The 15,910-nt window shown below is 38.8% G+C and overlaps 1 protein-coding gene across 2 annotated transcripts; it reads right to left on the bottom strand.

Moving 5' to 3' along the window:
- Positions 1-204: 204 nt before the first annotated feature.
- On the bottom strand, positions 205-9,957 carry prkacbb (protein kinase, cAMP-dependent, catalytic, beta b). Of its 2 annotated transcripts, none has more exons than XM_068340464.1 (10): positions 9,529-9,957; positions 5,478-5,539; positions 5,025-5,153; positions 4,764-4,862; positions 4,595-4,677; positions 4,373-4,499; positions 4,197-4,292; positions 3,333-3,455; positions 3,052-3,216; positions 205-1,594 (listed from the first exon to the last, which is right to left on the bottom strand). In XM_068340464.1, exons 1-10 carry the CDS (start codon positions 9,572-9,574, stop codon positions 1,469-1,471), a joined length of 1,056 nt encoding a protein of 351 aa, XP_068196565.1. In that variant the 5' UTR covers positions 9,575-9,957; the 3' UTR covers positions 205-1,468. The 2 variants fall into 2 exon arrangements, with proteins under 2 accessions (XP_068196565.1, XP_068196566.1); XM_068340465.1 differs by lacking the exon at positions 9,529-9,957 and adding an exon at positions 6,076-6,559.
- Positions 9,958-15,910: the final 5,953 nt, after the last annotated feature.

Below are 15,910 nucleotides of genomic sequence, written 5' to 3' on the forward strand. Positions count from 1 at the left end.
TTTGTTCATAAAAATGATTACAATGTGTTAGTTTTCATTAAAATAAATATTTCTATATCCTCCTTTCCTGCACCACACTTTAAGATCCGCTACACAAGATAGAACTAACACCATCTTAACTATTCTAGAAAACTGAAGAACTGATTATACTGATAATTAGAAGTGTGTAATAGTCTCACAATGCATGGAGTAACACAACTTCAACACTTTAAAAATAAAATTTATTAGCATCTCTAACGTGTATAAATAAAAACAAAATATATGAAACAATGTATATTGGTATGATGTAATTAGTTCAATAACAGGGTTACATGTGACACACAGGAGCAGTCTTGATGTATTTTGGGAGGAAAATTGTACCTCAATCTTTCAAAATGTACATTCTTTCACAAGAATGAAACAAAATCAGACTGGGATGGTACCATGGATAACATGAGTGGTATGCCATTTTGCTTTCCTTTTTAAAACATGCTTAGCTTGATACATTACAAACTGTACTTTGAGGTTTCACTGTTAATGTTGAGGCACAAAGCCACACTATTCACCCTGACTTGAAATCATAAATCCTGAAAAGGACTTCACATCATTTTTTTTTCCATTTATTATAATTTATTGAGGTCACACTGTTTCAGACTCATAGTAAAGGGTGTTTACGACCTTAATGTTAGACATGGTGACAAAAAATAGTAAAGATATCAAATGAGAAACCTTTAACACAACACAAGAACAATATGGATAAAAAGAAGACTCAATTTGCATTTAGGTAATGTAACAAGGTTTGTTCTGTTCAGGCATGGCTTGACATGTTTGGGTCAGAATACTAAGAAAACTGAATAGATGCTTCTGTCGGGCCTCCGCAAAATTCAGAGCAAGGAAAAGGATCTTCTTTTCTGGTATATGTTCTGTAAGGTCAATGCTTTCGCCAGTCAACGTAAGCCAAGGTCTTCAAAACCAGGCAGCTTTGCATGTTGGAAGAATGCCATCTCTGAAAGCTGGCTACAATTTTACAATAAGCAAAGTGATGTGGACTTTTAACAGAACAAAGACAGATCTCTGACAAGAGAGGTTGACAACCCAGATAACCATGTCAACACTCATACAAGTTATAAATGTGAGACAGCTTTGGCCATCGTCTTGGTTTTTTCCTCTGTAATTGAAAAAATATCACACTTTAAATGGGGATAACATCCAAGACTAACTGCTTTGTTGTAAAAAAAAAAAAAATCCCCTCTCCCCTCTCCAAAAAAAATGGTGGGAAGGTACAAAATGAGTGATGTGTCTGCATTAATACGCAGGTGTATGTGACAGTGAGAGGTTATCGGCACCTGAGGATCATAGCAGCCTCAGTTCGCCTTATGGAATGAAGGGACAATGTAGATCTGAAAAACGATGGTCTCTGCTTCATCCCAAGTCTTTAGAAGAGTGCAAAGATCCCCTTATTTCCCTGATATATCCACGTTTTCACATTCTAAAACTCTGCAAACTCCTTTGCACATTTTTCTGTTAATGAAACACGAATTTCCTCCTCATCGTAGTCATCAAAGTTGCTGGTGTCCCCTGGCCCTCTGCACTTTGGTATGAACGGGGCTTCCACCTGCAAAAACAGCAGTAATGCATGTTTGATCAGGTGTCTATTCATGTTTTTCTAAAATGATTCTCAATTCTAATGAATGACAACTTAAGAGTCTGACATAGCTAACATTTTCTTAAATGACCTAAAATTGCTCATGAGTTTTAATCATGAATATTTTGTGCAAGATTTTAAAAAAAATATAAACTCAGATATAAACACATAGGAAAGCAACATCAATTCCAATAAGACCTGGGTCAAGTAGAAAGGTACATCTCTTCATAACACACTGAAACAGTTCACACACAAGTTCTGACATGCAACTATGTTTTATATCAGTATCAGTGAGATAGATTCTTTCTCCTATGTTTTCAACTAATCAAGATGTCTGATCACAGCTTCAGCGGTAACATGATTAACTGATGATGATCCAGAACACAAAAGAGGAGGTAGAGAATAAAATCCTCTTTTAGGAGATACGAGGGCACCTAAGGAACAGGAACTTGATAAATATGACAATTTTCATAATTTAAAATAAAATCCATTTCCAGCTTGCAGTCAGAAAGCACAGGGGTGACATTTGTTCCTATCCCAGTTAGATTCTACTCTCAGGGAAAACCTCATTCACCTCTTCTTAGTCTACTTCCCTCAGCTGCATATTTATTAAACTGCCACTATGTTTAACAGCTAGAAAAGGTCTGGGTTGTCAAACATTGTATAAACTTAAGAATTGTTAATAACTATATCACTGAGAAAAAATATATAAAAGGTGAACCAAAATCACCAAGTAATTAAGCCAACAATGAACTTTAGAAATTAGTACTTCAACCTGGATAAACGGTTGAAGATGGATGGATTTTTTTTAACAATAGAAGTCTGATGTTGTTACAGTTTTCCCAGCTTAGATGATAAAAAAACTTTATAAGCAGACCAAGTTGTAATTTCTGTCTTCTTGACTAGCATTATTACTACTGAGCAGAAATCCCAGGTTGAAACTGGGCAGAGATTATCAAGCCACTACTAATCTCTGATAATGGATGCTAAATGACAAACCTTACATGATGATAAGGATGATTTCTGTTAATTGACAATAAAAATTTATTCAATAGTTTCAAAAAAACTAAAGTCAAATTACTGATCAATAATTAAAGCCACAGATAAATTTTACTTTAACTGAAGACCTCCATTATCATATTGGTCCTGCAAAATGTTAAGAGACACAGTTCCAAGTTAACAATGGTACTGGATGGTTTCCAAGTGGAAGAAAAAACACAGGGTAGTTGTGAAATCATTAATCCCACAGGATCATAATAGAATAGTTCTTCGAGGACCTTCTAAAAAAATGATATAAAATAATCCTCTTGGAGCATCATAACAACTAGTAAGAGAAATCAATATCTACAAATCAATATTTAATTAACTTGCTTTTTACAGGAGCAGTGGTGTTTATTATCACTGTGAAATGTATGCTGGTGTCTTGCCTTTCTCTCATAGATTGCGATCCAGTCTGTTGTTGAAAACCATTTGTGGCCCTTGATGTCGTTGACGCCATTTTTCAGGTTGCCATAGCGTTTTGTCAGATCCACCTGAAGCAGGTTTCTCAACAAATCCTTCAAGTCAGAGCTAAAATGAGACGGGAATCGCACCTAGGAAGAAGACAACCACATTTTAGAAACCACATGAAATATGGCTGAAACTATGGGTAAGAAATGAATCCTATAATAAAAGACAAAGCTTCAAGGAGAAAAAAATAAAAGCTTACTTTCCCAGAGACAATCTTCTCATATATCTGAATTGGCTGATCTGCAAAGAATGGGGGGTAACCGGCTGCCATTTCATAGATGAGGACTCCTAGGGCCCACCAGTCCACAGCTTTATTGTATCCCTGAGAAAACAGACATACTGCTGGAACAGATCAAATAAAACCAGAGCACTCACCTTTTAGAATTCACTTAATCTTGCCATACACAGTATCTTGTCATATGCTCACAACTAGACATCACTAAGGAAGCACAAACCAACAAAGTGTTTCAATTTCCCCACTATGTCACAGAATAAAAAAACTAACGGTAAATCCCGTAATAGTCCGACCATGACAACCTACTCCTAGAATCTGACATCACATTGGTTTCATTAACATATTGATAAACAATATTGAGCTATTTTTATAACAGAATAAACACAGTTACAGCTACCATTTAGTTGTAGATCAAGTTCGATAATGTTTGTTACTTTGTTGAATTTTCTGAGTCCTATAAATTTTCTGGATCACAATATGTGGAAAATTACTTGGGTAATAATGGAATTGCAATGTGTGCTGATCTCATGGGGATGTCATTGTGTCATTCATGTCCACTGATTGTTGGTATTATCCCTGAAATATTGTAACTGCCCTCCGTCCTTTTTTTAAAGGACACTTTTAAAAAATTCTGTATCCAGATGATCCAGATCGACAGCAAAATCTAATGGACTCCTTGGGGCCAACCCTACCTTCTCAAAATAAAATACATGGTGAACATGGTCCATTTCAACCAAAGAACATTAAGCTATTCCAAGAAATGGACAGTGCAAAGCAAAATTGTGTACAGAGAAGTGAAAGGAGCATTAAGAAACAGAAAGTCAATACTTTGCTGAGAATGATTTCTGGTGCCAGATACTCTGGTGTCCCACACAACGTCCAGGTTCTGCCTTTTACTCTCTTGGCAAATCCAAAGTCTGTCACCTGGAAGCACATAAATGATGAGCAAATAGAGGTCCTAAAGACTCCTAAGCAATGTGTTAATATACTCTAGCGCCTCTAACCTGAATGTAGCCGTGGTGGTCAATGAGAAGGTTCTCTGGTTTCAGATCTCTGTATATGAGATCTAGTGAATGGAGGTACTCGAATGTCAATACTATCTGGGCGGCATAAAACCGTGCATGTGGTTCACTGCGTAGGAGGAGGAGGAGGAGGACAGGAGTGTCAAACTCAAGAACAGAGATCAACATGAGAAATGAGTTTTAGATATTCAAAACCGTACTGACCTGAACCTTCCAATTCGTCTTAAGTGTGAGAACATCTCTCCTCCTGGGACATACTCCATCACCATATACAAATTGGAATTGTCCTGTTAAAAGCGGCAAAGAACTCATACCATGCTCTAAAGCTAAAAAAGAATTTCAGACTATAAAAGTGCAGAAACACACACTGTACCTTAAATGCATAATCAAGTCTGACAAGAAAGGGGAAGCTCACAGCCTGTAATATCCTCTTCTCATTTAAAGTGTGTTCTATTTGCTTGAGTTTTACCACCTGACAGATAAAAATAGAGAAAATCTCAGCCAAGCAACACAGAGAGGGATTTATTTTACCTATACAGTGAATTCTCTTAACAATAGTTTTTATGACAAATATTATGTATTACTATACTTTTCAATCACATACTGTATATACTTTATTTTTGGCACCACTGACCTTCTGCTTATCCAGGATTTTCATGGCAAAATATTGCTCTGTTCCTTTGTGTTTCACCAACATGACTCTCCCAAATGATCCGGTACCCAAGGTCTTTAGTCTCTCAAAGTCATCAAGGCATGTTGTGCTCTGTGAAAATATTAGATTGCTGTTAGTCTAGAAGATGCCAGAAGTCATTTTTAATAGAATTTTTCAATTAGACACAGTATATGATCAGCTTGCAAGACGACAGCCATTAAAACAAAAGTAAATATCCAACTGATGTGGTCACTATAGAGTACAGCAAACCTCAAGTTCACATGGGCTGCTCTACTCTTCAATCGTCTTTTAATTTCTCTCTGATCATCACCAAATTTAATATTCAGAAAATTCTGTGAAGCACCCAACTATTTCCAAAAACTCCAGTGTTGTTTCTGGGATTAAACAGAGGTTAAAAGAGGTTTCACCCCTTACCTGTGGTGGGCATTCCCATTTTCGTAAGAAATCTTCTTTGGCTTTGGCTAGAAACTCTTTTACTAAAAACAGAGCAGATGCAGACATAGTTAGATTTTCTACATATACTGGATTGTTTTCATAGCAAAAAGCCCAAATGTATTATAAGGGAAATGGAAAAGATGTGGGAAGTGGAAAATATGTTCTAACCCAATGGACAAGATTGCAGTCAGTCAATTCATCTGATATAAATTATAATGGGATACTAAAATGACACATACTTTGTCTGCAAGAACAAAACACAATACAACATCCAAGCCACTCAGTGTTAAGCATTACTCAAATGGGAGGAGAAACACAACTTAGAATTATAGGAATAGTTTCTGGGAGAGTCTCGCACATCACTTAATACAGTTTAGGGGTAAGGGTGTTAAACACAGCATAAAAACGGTAAGCAAAACAAACCAAAGAGTGGGAAATCCAGATTGAGAGAATGTGGATTACAAAAACACAGACTTAGTATCAAAGCACACAATAAAGCAAGCACATCTAGCAAGTCTTCACAATGAGACCAATAGCGTTCTGCCATTCTGGTCATCTTCTGGAGGACTGAGCATACCAAAAGTCTCTATGGATCACCATGGTTTTCGCAGGAACAGTGACCCACACGGATGGTGATGACACACAAAAAAAAGAAGACAGAAATATGGAGTTCATGTACGCAACATGTATTAATATATCAACAAAGTTTGTGGTGAATAAATCAAAGTTTAGAATGGGTTGACAGTCACCTGTGAAATTTGTACTGAGTCTAACCAGTTTAGAAAGATACATATGAATTCCCTGCAGCAGAAATTCAGTCATGTGGGTTAGGTCAGATCGGAAAAATAATCAAGACAAAAAATTAAACATAAAAAATTCACAACATGTGACAGAGTTTTTGACAAGTCTCGAAAGTCCAGCATTTTTTTTAACCAATTTCCACTTTACTGTCAACAAATGGGAAAATATTGCATTTTACAGTGATAACCTGGCTATATGACCTCACATTTAGGCTACTACAAATGTGCATTATACAATACTGGTCAAAAGTTTTGGAACACCCCGAATTTTCCAGAACTTCATTAAAAATGATCCAGTTTAATGTCTCAGTACACTCTGAAATTAAAGTATACAAAAAATAAACAATGTTGGTTAAAAAAGACATCATGGAATCAATTTAGGAAACTGACTCCAAGTAGCCACCTTGAACAGGCTCGTGGCATTTTTCTTAAGGTAGTTTTGACATAGCTTGGACTTTTGGGTCACTATCTTGCTGTAGGATGAACCTGACCCAGATAAATTCATCCCAGAGGGCACTGCATGTCGCTGCAGACTGTTGTGGTAGCTGTTTCTGTTCAGGGTGCCTTTCACTGTGTACAAGTTACCGACCCTGGATCCAGAAAAATAGCCCCAGACCATCACACTTCCTTCTCCATGTATGACAGTTGATGTCACACACTGAGGAACCATTCTTTCACCAACTCAACAGTGTACATAAGTCCTGTGGGATGAACTGAAGATGTTAAATTTTGATTCATCAGTTCATAACATCTTCAAGTCTTCAGTAGTCTACTGGTGTGTTTCATGGCCCAAGCAAGCCTCTTTTCTTATTCTGAAGTCTCAGTGATGAGACTCGACCCATCAAACCTGCAACTCAACGTCATTTCAATGGACTTGAAATGCTTGAATTTCTATACAAAACTGGAAAAATTGGGGTGTTCTAAAACTTTGGAAAGGTAGTGTATGCTCTAGTAAAATCCGAAAATCACTGACAGTTTATTAAGTTGTCTAAAGCAGAGAGTAAAATAAATTTTACAGTCTTACATCAATTCAACTTAAAATTACAAGGTAAAAAAGATCTAATTTGACAAAAGCCATTCAGTCTTTCCTGATGTTTGTTTATTCAAAGTTTACACAAAACTCACTGCATTTTGGAGGTAGAGACAATGGAAGAGAATGCAGATATTCATTTAACCGTGACATGTTATTTCTTCAACATAAAATTTAGATTTCCATCTTTACTGTCCCACACAATTCATTCTAAAAGAGAACATTAACATTTCCTTTGAGAATATCATTCCAAAGGAAATGGAAGGAAATTATTTACAACACAGCCTTCGAAACAATCTTTTGTTTAGTGGAATTTTCCATTTTTACTGAACCTCTTTCAGATTGAATTTAAGAACAACAACGGGACAAATTAAATGTTCTAAAGCCAGCTCAATATTGAAACCCTTCCTAACAGCAAAGCCAAAATCCAAAAAAGCAAAACATAGATCAGCTATGTCAATGTGTTCTGTTACGCTATAGAGGGAAAAAAAAAATCAGGGACATGGTGAAATGCATTAAGTATCATGGTAGAAACTGTTTAATGCTGCTTTGGAATGTGATTGTGTTGGATCTATTCCAGCTTAAGGTAGAAATATACAGTAAACACAGGTAATATAGTTTTTACTCAACCTGTAGGTAACCATTTGTCTTGTCAGAGAGGCTGTGCTCCAAGCAAATCTGCAGCTCAGGTCACAGTGTCAGCTTAAACAGGTTTAGCAGTTTGTAATGCAGCAGGATCTAGGGATCGTTGTTACACTCAAAAGAAATGCTTGGCAGTATGTTATCTACAGCACTGCTGATCTGATCATCTCTGTCTGTCTAGGTGGCTCGAGTTGGCATGGTCTGACTGTGCCGGTCTGGTCTCTCTCTCAACAGGTCAATAAATCTCAGTGGAATGTGTTCATTGCATCATAATCTGACACTAGTTTAAACAAAATTATTTTTTGGTAAACGTGAAGCTGAACACATTGTTCGCTGCAATAAGATAATGAACACATGAAAAATCCAGGTCGAAGTGACTGATTTTAGGCCAACCATTACAGCCTCGAAGTTTACAACCGGGCATAGGCAAATATTTCTGATTTATCACGCAGGATGTTGAATCACAGTCGAGAGACACACATCAAAGTACTGTATACAAGTGCAAAATAAAACTGGCATGTGCCTAATTCGGTCAAACCTTACAAAGCTTGTAATACCCCTTATCCTCTGACGAAGGTCTGATGACAAGCTGCTTCAGTCAATGACAAGCTGAGTGTGAGAAGTGAGCCCTGATGGACCTTTTACCACAACAAGATGAGGAAAAATGGGCTTGAAAAAAACACAAGGGACACAATTCAAGCATACAGTCTTGTGAATGTGTGTGCACAGGCCGGGAAGACGCTAGTGGGTCCCAGTTTTATGAATGGAAAGTGAGTCTTTGTCATTTCTTCACCATATTTGGTCAGAGTGCTGTACAGAGGGAAAGCCTTGTTTATGCTGCCAAGAATAAGATGTGGCGGTGAAGCCAGAGGCAGAAACAATCCCACATTGCCTTTAGAATTAAAAAAAATAAATAAAAAAAATAATGTATTGATCATTTACATCACTGATCAGTGGATATGCGTTTTACTCCTGCACATTTAAGATAGTAAGTGCATTTTTTGTGTGTCTTATACAGCTAACAGGGACTGACTGAGGCTGCAGCTAACGAGTGACAACCAAAACCTGATTGTCTAATATTAAAGATGACACCATCCAGCCTCAACATTTTGATGTGGGGGGGAAAGCTACACACCGCGGCCAGCTGAGTGTGTTTACAGGCCTGACTACCACTATCAAGAGGCGATGAGTTTCGAGGGGCCTTCCGTGGGCTAATCCCCCCCATTGCTAAGGTAGCGGGCTGCTTCTCATCTAAATGACTCCTTCTTGTACTGCAGTTAGCATCCGAGGTATCTCAACTTGCTAACATAAGCAGGCCTTTTATTCATTTCAATGCAAAGCATCACAAACAAACCCTTGCATCGTAATTTTGCGGTGCTCCACAGGATTGGGGGGGGGGGGGTTGGTGGTGGTGGGTGTGTGGGGGGGTAAATGTGACGGACGGCCCTCCTTCCCCTGCTCTGCTCTAGCTGACAGAGCTAACTCAGGTTAGCGATCTGCTGACGAGGGAGGCCCGATAAAAGTGTCAAAACCAACGAATACAAGAGACTGGACTCACCGCTCTCTACCTCGTTACCCTTCTTGGCGGTGGCAGCGTTCCCCATGGCGCGGAAGACACGGCGGTCGCTCCGACTGAGAAGAGACGGTGTTGTCTAGCTATCCTTCCTTCTGCTGCTTGTCCAAGAGCTTCCCAAAATAAGCTAAAACTAAAATAATCTATTATTTAGTTGGTTCAAACGTACGGAAATTATGATCAATACCCCTTCCAGCGGGACTCCCTCACGTTTCCTCCCCGCCTTCCACCGTGGATGATTCGGTTCCTACTGGCTCAGTACCGCCGGTGTGGTCGACATGGAGCTAGCGGTCACTCTGGGTTCGGGCTGGGCTGCTCCCTCCCCAACCCGCAGCCTTCGGCGGCATTCACTACACGGTTCGGATCTGGATTGGCCGCAGACGTCGGAGAAGACGCGAAAAATACGACACGCTTCCGCGTTTTTTTCCAGCGGCATCGCGATTCCATTCACAGATAGAATTGATGTTCGGGTATTTAATTTTGGACTTTGCGACAAGCGAAGTTTAAATTCAGGTATGCGGCGAATTGACGCACATCCCAGTGTGTTCACAGCAGCACGCACGCTGGGCTTAATTCGGTGTTTTTAAGACATTCCAAGTTTTATGAAAAACAATTTTCAAGTATAGCTGAATATAAATAAGAAAGAAAAAAAAAGAAAAGAAATTCCAGTACAGCATTAATTATTGGGCAAGTGACAGATAAAGTCAAATCAGCGTTATTTAAACAAACTGCAGGGAGACATGAAACAATTCTATTTTACACCGAACAACAGATAAATGCAAATATTAAACTTCCACGTGTCAAAAATGTATTGATAAATTGATATAAACTTAAATTCGTGTTAATGAGCAGTGTTCCTTTACCAAGACAAGCCACGTCATAGGTTGCCATTGTGAGGAGTGGATGTTGACTGAACACCTTGACTGTGTCCTGGTGTGTCTGGGGTTTAATTAGGAAGAGCGTTCGTGGAACGAGCAGGCGGTCCGTGGGGTTGAGCGGGAAGAAATTAGTTATTTATTGTATTTTATTTAATTTTTTTTTTTGTGTGTGTGTCGTGAGTTTTAACAGTGATATCAGGCGGGTGTTTTCTAAAGCAGGGGAAATATTGCAAAAAAAAAACAAAAAAAAACAACAGTGGACAAAAATGTTGTTTTTAAATAAAAACCAATGAATATGACCAAAGTATAATCACTGGCTATACGTCAACGTTACAAAAGCACAATCATTGTCCATACCCCAACCACAACCACCCTCCACTCACAGTTACATGTTTATTGTATTTTCATTTTTGTCATGTCCAAATGATCATTTTTTCCATACTGCCAGTGTGTGTGTGTGTGTGTGTGTGTGTGTGTGTGTGTGTGTGTTGGATATTTGTGTGTATACTGCAAGCATTTGGAGTTAAAAGTAATTTCCCTGCGGAAATTATTAAATTTATTTATTTATACATGTATTTATTTTTTCAAACACACACACACACACACACACACACACACACACACACACACACACACACACACACACAGTGTACTACCATCACTGAAATATAAATGTTTTGCATACTTCCTTGTTTTGCTGACATTTTTATTCACAGGCCTTCTGCAGAATCCCACACACTTCAAACTCATGCCCCTGATATTTTAGCATCCAGTAGATGTCGTACTAGAGCAAATGAAGCCTCATGACGCATACACCTCCTCCAATGAGGAGGTATATGTATATCCATACACCTCCTCCAGAGAGGAGGTGTATGGATGTAGTGAAAGAGGACATGAAGGTAGTTGGTGTGAGAGAAGAGGATGCAGAAGACAGGGCTAGATGGAGGTAGCTGATTTGCTGTGGTGACCGCTGAAGGGAAAAGCCGCAAGGAGAAGATTACTTTTACTTTGTTCATTTGAAGTAAATATTTCTGGAAATAATGTTGCATGATTTTACTTCAGTGACATTCTCAATCCGAGACGTTTACATAATTGTAACATTTTCTTTAAGAATAAAGTAGATCTAAATGCTTCCTCCACTGTTGCATGTAAAATGATCAAGGTCAATGTTACTGTGAGCTGTGGTTGTCAAACACCGAGATGGGTTGAAATCTTATTGTCCGACACTAGAGGACAGCAGATCTCTGTCACATAATTTGGGAGGAAATAAACTATCGTCTCAGTCGGTTTCACTTAATTTTGTGCAATTCCCCCTAGTTAAATTATACATTCCCGATCCAGCATGGCGAATTGTCTTTTGGGTGAATGTAAGGTGTGCAAAGACTTCTTTGCTGATGAAAAAAACTTATAAACACGCATATGTTGAAACTGGGGCATCTTTGATGGTTAAAATGGAGAAATACTTTATTAAATCCATAGCTGTCACAAAGATTTTGCTGAAAATGCACGGTGTGCTGTTAAGAAATATTTTATTTATTTAAAGTGATTCTCCTGTGTTTTTTGCTCTTTATCTTCTTATTCCTGCATTCTTTCTGTTACCTTCCCAGCAGAGGGTACGTCATGTTCATCCCAGCTGACCAGCTGCTCTCCATTTTGCCTTTAACATGTTCTTTACAAAAAGAGTTGGCTGGCTTTCAAAGAGAATGCTATATCGCTTTGAATGAATGAATGAAAATCTATAGTTTTTGTGTTCGATTGTTTTGATCTGTTTAGAGCTGCAAATACAATGCTGCAGTATTTTAGCTCGATACATTCAACTCCTTTTAACTACACACTCGAATATTGTTATGAAGATTTCTTTGACGTAACAAACCACGTAGGGTCATTTGTTCACAAAGATTATTAATATTAGCACGACTGAAGCAAAATTGAAATATTGTGCAGAATGGCTGCATTTCAGACACACCCTGCTACACATTCACACAGGAGCTGTCGAGTACAACCACAGATTTCTTCTGTTGGCTACCGACCAACTCCATTCCATAGTTCAGGCTTTATACCTTCTTCCACAGCACATCAGCTGAATTTATAGGGAGTGAGGTGTGGGATATTTGTTCTCTCAAGCCTCTGGTTGTCACTGGTTCCCTAAATTTCCTTCCTTCTGCTGGCATTCAAACCAGCAACTCTACAATAGCAGGCTTTTTCTCTCATTTTAAGATTCCTGGAAAGCATTTGAATCATTGTGCTTGGAAATGTCTTTCTGTATTTCTATGTGGTTTCCTTGGTGGATTATTGACACTACCTGTATGAAAATGTACTGATAAAGCTGATTCATTATAGCCTCTCTGATTTTAAAGTGACTGAACTGATTGTCACTATTTCAAGGTTGTGAGCTCCTCAGAGAAATATATTTACAGATTGCAGATACACAGAGATGATCAGGTTATCTCCCTCTTATCAGTCACCAGCTCCTATTAGGATGTTCCATGTGGTTCCAGGACATTACCCATTTCCTCCTCTGTATATCAAAGGCCAGAGGCTCCCCTCCCTCCCTTAGCCTAATTCACTCCAGATGAGCACAATGGGACATTTGATTTAGTGTGCAAAGACACATGTATACAGCAGTGTCAGCATGCCTCAAACAGCTGGTGCAGAGTTTTAGTACAACTTCTAATCATGCATTTGTTTATGTAATTAGAATAAAAAAGAGCACTGTTGACTGTGCTGTATTGTCTTCAGCTGCAGACCGATCAGATATTTCAGTATGATGTAGGTCCTGTCTTTGTTGTTGCACACACTGCTAGCAAATGCTCATGGTCTAATGATAAACAGGTGATACAAATCATGTGCAAACTGTAGGAGGTCTTCAAAGTGTGTGTCAACATGCACGACAGCTTTTCCCACTGAATGTAATTCTGTCAAATATGTGCTTTGGTTCCCAGACAAAAATGCTCCAATGACCTGTTGCAAAAGTCTTGAATCTGAGTTTGTAACTTACATGTTTTTTTTAATCAGCTTTAATACGATACTTTGAAACTTTTGATTGAAAATTGTAAGGAACAGGGGGAGCTGTAAGTACAGTATACAGCATGCCTTGTCTTCGGTATGATGCCTGAGTTTGCAGATTTTGAACTTTCCTCTTGTGTAAAATCCCTTGCTTTTTGTCGTGCATATATGGTACATTTGACAATAAAGTTGACTATGACTATGACTGTAAACCTGGGACAGCTGCTTGCAGAGTGATGGAATATTATTTAAAATCGCACACCATTATTTTGTTATATCGGCATTCATTGTGGCGCTTTTGGGCAATCCCCATGTAAAAAGACCTTAAAGCGCAGTTGAGCTGTGTGTGTCTAGAGGTACTGTAAAGCATACATGCATAGTACATTGGTCTGGGAATGTTGATCCAAAAAACACAAGTGTTCATCTGTATTCCTGGTACCAGATCGCCTTCACGCCTTCATGCAGGCAATGTAATTCTTATCCTTTGGCAAGCTCTGTAGCGAACTACAACATAAATGCCTGTAATTTCACAACCACAATATAATGTATTCATACCATCAGAGGAGGTCTCAAAGAACCCAGACAGTTGCACAGGCAGCTAATTTGGGATAGATGCAGAGTATCCCTTTGAAGTTATGCTTTCGTTCTTGCGCTCAGAACCCCCTCCTGCACCCATCCTCAGAAAACAGCACATAAGACCTTCTCTGCGGTGCACTATTTTTGTTGCTGAAAGGAAGGTAATGTTGCATTTGTTTAAGTCGAGGTTTGATTCATTAAAAAAACAGGGCATGCACGAGGGAGTTTAAGAACAGAAAACTGCAACAGAAGTCCAGGTCACATTGGTGGATTCATACTTGTGTATTCTATTTCAAAGTAGAGCATTATTCTTTGCTTCGAGAGAACGAACAAAACATAAGTCAGTGTGTGTTTTGCGGGTGAAGTTATTGTTCCCTCAGAAGATTATTCTCCTGTGTTCTTCCTGAGATAACATGACTCATGCTCACCGTGAGGAATAAAAAATATCGGCCATTGTGGTGCAGAGACAGAGGAGCCCGGTCCGACTGTTTTCTACTGCAGCGTTTCAGAGATGGCAGAGATTACAGGAGGATAAAACTGCACAACATGGCCGCCCCAAACCAGATCAAAGTAAAGACAATCAAAGCCAGAGCGAAAGCTACAGCAGTAAGCTCTTTTAAATGTCTGCCTACCCCCGCCCCAATCCAGCTAAAATGCTACCCTCCTCAATGTCACGGTTTCCAACCCTGGTCTTTCCACTCCTGGGACTGACGTAAACCCCCTTTTGCAAGAAAACTGATCAGTGAGTACCCTGGAAATAAATCCCTTTAACCAATGTAAACAGAGCAAGGAATGACCTTTAATAATATTAAACCTGAGCTGCCATACTGTAAAGTGTAAATAATGCCCAAACTGATAAGACATGACATCGGTCGTAATCATTTATGGCACTGGGATTAGACTATCTAAGGCCGGCATGACAAATGACTCGTCATGACTCATGACTCTGTTTTAAATAGAAGAATAACCACAGGGTTTGAATGCAGCCTGGTCAGCAGAGACAAGGTTTTTGATCCACTTTCTAACATGGGTTACAACGCTGGCTTTATGAACCCAGTGACAGCTCTCCATACATCTCACAAACCAAGCCTGCTTGACTTTTTCGACTTTTGACCTTTGACTCCCTTAACATGCGCACATATGTTTTCAGATTGATGAATGCGTTGGTTTTTTTTTCCACTTCCCAGTCAGCTACTGGTTTCAGCTCATTTATGCAGAGTTTGAAAATCAACATCAGAGACTTGTTTAAAAGGAGTAATTCATCATAATAGACACATAGTCATCATTATTCTCAATCCAGGCTGTGGTGACGGCTGCATGGCAATGAACTTGAAAGGTTGAGATTGTTTTAAGATATTTTGCTGATTGGAAGTTTCAGCAACAAAGACTGGCTTTGCCATCAGCCACTACACAGCAAATGTCCCAACGGTACAAGATTCATATTTTCATTGAGTGAAGTGAATTAAAATAACATTAAAGGAATAAGTTCCTAGTCTGCAACTCCTAGTGTTTACAGTTCATTGTTTAGTCGTCTGTCCACAGCACTGCAGCATTGTTAAGTCTCATCGCTTGAATCAACCCTTTTATATAAACTCATAAGCAGGTGTTTACATCAAAGACCTAGTTTAAATCACTCTATGGTGACTGTAGAATTGGTGAATATGAATGCAGTGGAAAAGAAATGTAAACCAGCGCTGGGTGACGCTTGAACATCCAGTAAGCTAAAAACACAGTATTTTTCACATTGGTTTGTTGATAGAAAGAGAGCTGAGTGGCGATAGAGACTGTTGAAGCATTCTGAATCTCCAGACTCCAGTTAGATCCATGTGATTATTTGATTTGTACATATGCACTTGACATTTTCTAAATGTATGCATATGATAAGACGTGTTGCTCATCCATGGTTT

Source organism: Antennarius striatus, chromosome 18 (assembly GCF_040054535.1).
Source record: "Antennarius striatus isolate MH-2024 chromosome 18, ASM4005453v1, whole genome shotgun sequence".
Classification (NCBI taxonomy): domain Eukaryota; kingdom Metazoa; phylum Chordata; class Actinopteri; order Lophiiformes; family Antennariidae; genus Antennarius; species Antennarius striatus.

Excerpts from the sequence above, each read along its gene's own strand:
- prkacbb (XM_068340464.1), bottom strand. The coding sequence starts at position 9,574 with ATGGGGAACGCTGCCACCGCCAAGAAGGGTAACGAGGTAGAGAGCG. Across the intron at positions 5,154-5,477 it reads AATGGGAATGCCCACCACAG|AGCACAACATGCCTTGATGA; the intron begins GTAAGGGGTGAA and ends ATATTTTCACAG. Across the intron at positions 1,595-3,051 it reads TCGCAATCTATGAGAGAAAG|GTGGAAGCCCCGTTCATACC; the intron begins GCAAGACACCAG and ends CTGTTTTTGCAG.